General features: G+C 36.3%; 1 protein-coding gene across 3 annotated transcripts in view; it reads left to right on the top strand.

The window, feature by feature from the left end:
* Positions 1–6,178, top strand: part of Ipo7 (importin 7) — a 57,902-nt gene that overhangs the window by 29,898 nt on the left and 21,826 nt on the right. For all 3 annotated transcript variants that reach the window (XM_010615298.1, XM_010615299.3, XM_033764148.1), the window contains 4 exons: positions 579–668; positions 1,644–1,738; positions 1,851–1,935; positions 5,646–5,780. In XM_010615298.1, the coding sequence (XP_010613600.1) occupies positions 579–668; positions 1,644–1,738; positions 1,851–1,935; positions 5,646–5,780 (405 nt within the window). The remainder of the gene's footprint in view (positions 1–578; positions 669–1,643; positions 1,739–1,850; positions 1,936–5,645; positions 5,781–6,178) is intronic.

The raw sequence follows: 6,178 nt of genomic DNA, 5'->3' as shown, positions 1-6,178 counted from the left end.
CTTTGTAGCCCAGGCTGGTCTTGAACTCACAGTGATCCTCCTGCCTCAGCCTCCCAAGTTCTGGGATTATAGGCGTGCGCCACCACACCTGGCTCACTTGTGAAAATAGAATGCCCTAAAATCCTAAATAGGATATTTATTTTTTATCAGCCTACTGATAGTAGGATTTATTTTTATGATTAACTCTTATAGTATACCAAAAGAGAAACCTGTAATGATAAAGCATTTGTTAAAAATTAATAACTACTCTTGCTTTACAAAAAGAAAACCATTAGAATCCTAGAATAACAATTACCTTAACTTTGATTTTTTTTTAAAAAAAGATGTTCACTAGTAATCTATGGTAAATATTATACTTTAATGTAAAAAGTACGCTATAATCCCAGTAGTTTGGCAATAAGACAAGGATGCCAGTAAGACAAGGTCACTGCCATTGTTTACTGATACAACTAATTTAACCAAAGAAATCCACCAGTATACTAATATGAAAATAGGGATTGAATAAAATACTTTTGATAGGTATTGTGAAGAACAAAAGAAGTGGTATTTAAAGGTACTAATTCTTGATTTTTATTTAGTATACATTACCACTGGAGCTGATAAATCAACAGAACCTGACAGAGTGGGTAGAAATTTTGAAGACTGTTGTGAATAGGGATGTACCTAATGTAAGTTTCTGGGTGTTCTTTTATATTACAAAATTTGAATATTTCAAAAAATTTGTTTCAAAGTGGTTGTAGCATTCTCAGTGGAGTTTGAGTTTTGTACTCTCACTTGTACTCACTTATCCTAATGTGATAGAATTGTCGTGTCTTAGGTTGGTGTGTAAGCAAGCTCATTCCTTTAATGGTTATATGGTACTTTTGGCTTATTAACAATGTTTAAGCTCTTGAGATTTTTAGCTATATGAATAATATTTAAATGAATAGTGATGTATACATATCCTTGTGCATTTACATATATGTCTGAAACTAGATTTTTTTTTGCATGTGGGTGTAGTTTTTTTGTTTTGTTTTTGGTACTGGGAATTGAACTCGGGACCTTGTACTTGTGAGGCAGGCTGTAGAACCCTGGCCCTGTTTTGTTTTAATTTGTTTGGGGTTTTTTAAATAAATTTTTAAAATCCCATTTTCCCCTCTCTACGTACAGTAGTTTTTTTTCTATTTTTTTTTCCTCCTACTGAAACTAGATTTCTTTTCTTTTTCTGTTTCTTTCTTTTTTTTTTTTTTTTTTTTTTTTTTTTTTTTTTTTTTTTTTTTTTTTTTTTTGTATCCGGGATCAAGCTCAGGATCTTGGGTGCTTGGCAAGGCAGGCAATGGAACCACTGGGCTAAATTCCCGGCCCTGAAACTAGATTTCATTTCTAAAGTGAGCTCTCTCGTGGCCTTTATAACTTCTGGTTTTGATAAACCTATTTCTGTCATGGTCATGACAACATTATTTCCATCTTGTCAAATGTTTAGTTTTAAGCGTTTGTAAGAGTTTTAAAAGCATATCCACTGTAACCAAGTAGTGAGGCAGTGAGGGCCCCTCAAATAAAGACCATCATTAAAGTTGTGCACATTTTGAGTCTATTCTCACTTGATGCTGTTCCTCCTAGACTGTATCATCTCTTACTATCATTAAATCAATGTCTCTTTAAAGGAAACCCTTCAAGTTGAAGAAGATGATAGACCTGAATTACCATGGTGGAAATGTAAGAAGTGGGCTTTACATATTTTAGCCAGGCTTTTTGAAAGGTAAGTCCTTTCCATGTATGGTGATTTACATTTAGTTTTTAAAGTTTCTGCTTTTATAAGCCCAAGTACCAAATATTATAAAGAGATAATTGTCATTTTAATGTTTTACTAGATATGGAAGCCCTGGCAATGTTTCCAAGGAGTATAATGAATTTGCTGAAGTATTTCTGAAGGCATTTGCTGTTGGTGTCCAGCAAGTAAGTCTACAGTAGTTTTTCTAAGTACAAGTATGTTACTTTTAAAGTTAATAATGTGTCTTTCTCTCTTTTTTGGGGGTGGGATGGGGTTGGGGATACCTTGGATCGAACTCAGGTCTTGGAGCTTGAGAACCAAGCAGTAGCACCACTGACTATTCTAGTTTCTTTTTCATCTAAAGAGTGCATGCTTGAACCCTTTACCAGTTCTCAAACATTTTTGGTCTCAAAACTTTATAATTCTTAAGAGTCTCACTGTATAATCCAGACTGGCCTTGAACTTGAGGCAGTCCTTCTGCCTTGGCCTCCTAAGTGCTGGGATTACAGGTGTGTACCTCTACACCTGGCCTACGACTGAAATTTTTGAAGACCTCACCAGGCTGTCCATTTATCTGTGTAATACTTAGCAAATTAGATGTTAAAGACAAATTTAATAGTTAAATAGGCCACAATGGTGCATGCCTGTAGTCCCAGCTGCTTGGGCAGTTAAGGCACAGAGATCAGTTGAGCCAAGGAATTTGTGGCCAGCCTGGGCAACATAGTAAGACAGCCACCCATGTCCCCCATCTCAGAAAGAATAAACAATTACATACTAACAGAAAACTTTTGTTGGGGGAGGCAAAAATAAAATAATAACTTTTCCAGAATGAAAAATTTTAGAAAGCGGAATAACCGCTTTTACACATTTTTTTCTAATGTCTTTTATGACTAGCTTCATAAAAGGCATATGGATACTTACTGTGTGGTTCTGTATTCAATCTTTTATTTTAGTTGATATTAAAAGTAAGAAAATGTGGCCTGGGTGGGGTGGCTGAGGCAGGAGGATTGCCACGCTTTGAGGCCAGCCTGGGCTCCATCATGAGTTCAAGGCTATGCTGGACTACATGGCGAGACTGTCTCAAACCATGCCATCCAAAAAAAAAAAAAAATGTGGGCTCAACAGGTATAATGTAAAAAGGAAGCTATTTTAATAGACTCTTTAGATAATTATGGGATTTTTGTATGTGGGTTCTGGGGATTGAATGTAGAGGCACTTTAGTAGTACTGAGCAATACTCCTAGGCTTTTGTTTTTGTTTTTAGAGACAGAGTCTCGCTATATAGTTCAGGCTGTTCTTCAACTCACTGGCCAAGGATGGCCTCACATTTAGAGTGATCCTCCTGCCTCAGCCTCCTGAGTGCTGCCGTATCTGGCTGTGTATTCTTAGCCTTTTTATTTTGACACAACTTTGCCTAGGCTGGCCTTGAATTTGGGACTCTCCTGAGTAGCTGGGATTACAGTTGTATGCAGCTGTGTCTAGCTGGAAATTCTTCATAATTTGACAGTGGCAGTGTTTTATGTTAGGTTTGTTTGTTTGTTTGCTTGTTTTGGTACTGGGGATCAAACTCAGGACCTTGTGCTTGGGAGGCAGGTGTGGCACCATTGAGCTAAATTCCCAGACCTAAAAGTTTTTTAAAAGCCAGGTGCAGTGGGATACACCTATAAATTCAGTACAGTATTTGGAAGTCTGAAGCTGGAGTGTAATATGGTCGAGGTCATTCTGGGCAATTTAGGGAAACCTTGTCTCAAAAAAAGAAAACAAGGGCTGGGGATTTAGCTCAGTGGTTCTGTCACCTGCCTTGCAAGCATAAGTTCAATCCTTAGTACCCCCCAAAAAAGGAAACAAAACAAAATCTTAATTACAATGGGTGCAGCTTGAAACTAAACACATTTACATTCGGTTATTATAACTCACTGATAAGTACATATCAAACTTTTTTTTTTGTACCAAGGATCGAACTCAGGTCCTTGCGCTTATGTACATATCAAACTTTGACTATTGTATTTATGTACATTTACACATGATTTTATAATATCCTGGACCTGGCATTTGAAAATGTTGGTTCACTATATTGATGCAAAACTATGTTTCAGTATTAGAAAACTAGCTAGGCATGGTACCACATATCTGTAGTTCCAGAACTCTTGGCAACTGAGGCAAAAGGATTGCTGCAACTTTCAGGCCAGCCTGGACTATGTAGTGAGTTAAAGAAAGAAGAAACGCTATCAAACAAATGGTGGTGGATCCAAGCTTTCTAGAACTCATATTTTTTGCTTGAAAGCTTCAATTTTAATACCAGTAGTAATATGTTAACTATTTTCCTTGAGGTAATGGGTTTATTTCTAGAAAAATACCTGCCATGTGCAAGTGTCTAAATACCTTTCTTTAATTGACTCTCTGGTCTTTGAAATATAAAATACTTTTTTATGGAATAAGTGACTATTTTAGCTTGCAAGTCAGTCTCACAAGTGCTTTCCTTACATCCATTATATTGTGGTGTTTAGCATGTAGACCGTATACTTCTTGTTTAGTAATTTAATAGTTACAAGTTTTTTTGTTGTTGCTTATGTAGGGCATTTTTAAGGAAAACTTGCTTACAAGTTTGTGACTAATTGCCCCTCCCTTGATTCATGTTAGACATCAGGCAGTTTTAGTATTATTTATGCAAATGTCAAAATCCTAACTCTGAATTTAAAAGGGATTTTAAAAAGTTGCCTGGAGGGCTGGGGGTTTGGCCCAGGGGTGACCCCACCTGCCTTGCAAGCCCAAGTTCTCCAGTTCAATCCCTGGCACCAAAAAAAAAAAAAAAAAAATTCAAACAAAAAAGTTGCCTGGAATCCCAGAGCTCAGAGACTGAGAAAACAGGATCATGAGTTAGAGCATAGCTGGGCTCAGTGATACCCTAGTGCCTCACAAGTGGCGCAAGGTCCTAAGTTCTATCTCCAGTACCACAAAAAAAAAGAAAGAAAGAAAGAGAGAGAGAGAGAAAGAGAGAAAGAAAAGAGAGAAAGAAAGGAAGGAAGGAAGGAAAGAAAAGAAAAGAAAAGAAAAGAAAAGAAAGAAATAGAAAGAAAAGAGAGAAAGAAAGGAAGGAAGGAAGGAAAGAAAAGAAAAGAAAAGAAAAGAAAGAAAAAAAGAAAAGAAAAGAAAAAAAGAAAAGAAAAGAAAAAAAAAAAAGAAAAGAGCATAAAACATAACCTGGGCTGGGGATTTAGCTCAGTGGTTCTACCACTTGAGGTCCCAAATTCATCCCCATACCCCACCTAAAAAGTAAATAAATAACAAAACCATTAGCTGGGCGGGGTGGTTCACACCTCTAATCCAAGCACTCAGGAGACAGGCAGAAGGATTACAAGTTCAAGGCTAGCCTGAACTACATAATGAGTTCAGGCCAGTCTGAACTCTACACAGTGAGACCATGTCTCAAAAACAAACCATATAAAAAGGTAAATAAGGCCAGGCCTGGTGGCACACACCTGTAATCCCAGCACTCAGGGCGCTGAGGCAGGAGGATCTCTGTGAGTTTGAGACCAGCCTGGGCTACATAGTTCCAGGTCAGTCTCAACTACATAGTGAGACCCTGTCTCAAAAAACCAAAAAAAAAAAAAAAAAAAAAAAAAAAAAAAAAAAAAAAAAAAGGTAAATAATACCATGAAATAGATTTGACATAGTAGGCCTTCTGAAAGGTCTGGGGATCACCAGAGGTATATGGATCACACTGAAAATCAGCATTCTAAAACATCAGGTGGGTGAGGTTTCCTAGAAGCTGACCCATAGGACAGGGCACTCTCAGACTACCAAGAGATTGTGGTGGTTATTTTGTAGTGAGTATCAAATGTTTTTATTGGCCTGTATTGAGCTTTGGTTTTTAATCAAACTTTTTTCCCCTAAAGGTTTTATTGAAGGTATTATATCAGTACAAGGAGAAGCAATATATGGCTCCTCGAGTTTTACAGCAAACATTAAATTACATTAATCAAGGAGTTTCCCATGCCCTTACTTGGAAGAATCTGAAGCCTCACATACAAGTAATAATTTTCTATATGAAATGCTTTTTTTATAAATAATATCATTAATTGCTATAAAAGTTTAACAATTTTGTTGAATGTGTTAGCCTACTTTTGATGATTGTTTTGATAGTGGCAAAAAAAGGAGTTGTAACACTTTTACAAAGTTATAAGAGGTAGTTTATTAATATTCAGCTCGATTTTAATCAGGGTAAAGCTGTTACCTTCAAACAGTCTTACTATTGCATTATAATTAGTTGACATTGTGTCATATAGTTTGGCATAAGCAAAGAATTTTATTTCACCAAAAATGTTTTTAGAATAATGGGCTTATAATTTATTAGAAAAGGTATGGCACTGTAGTTGATCTGGGAATCTTTGAAACAGTAATTACGTTTGGTATTAAGTTCTTAAATAGA

Source organism: Fukomys damarensis, unplaced genomic scaffold (genome assembly GCF_012274545.1).
Source record: "Fukomys damarensis isolate Sample0158 unplaced genomic scaffold, DMR_v1.0_HiC HiC_scaffold_16, whole genome shotgun sequence".
Taxonomy (NCBI): domain Eukaryota; kingdom Metazoa; phylum Chordata; class Mammalia; order Rodentia; family Bathyergidae; genus Fukomys; species Fukomys damarensis.
This window is presented reverse-complemented; position numbering and strand designations above follow the sequence as displayed.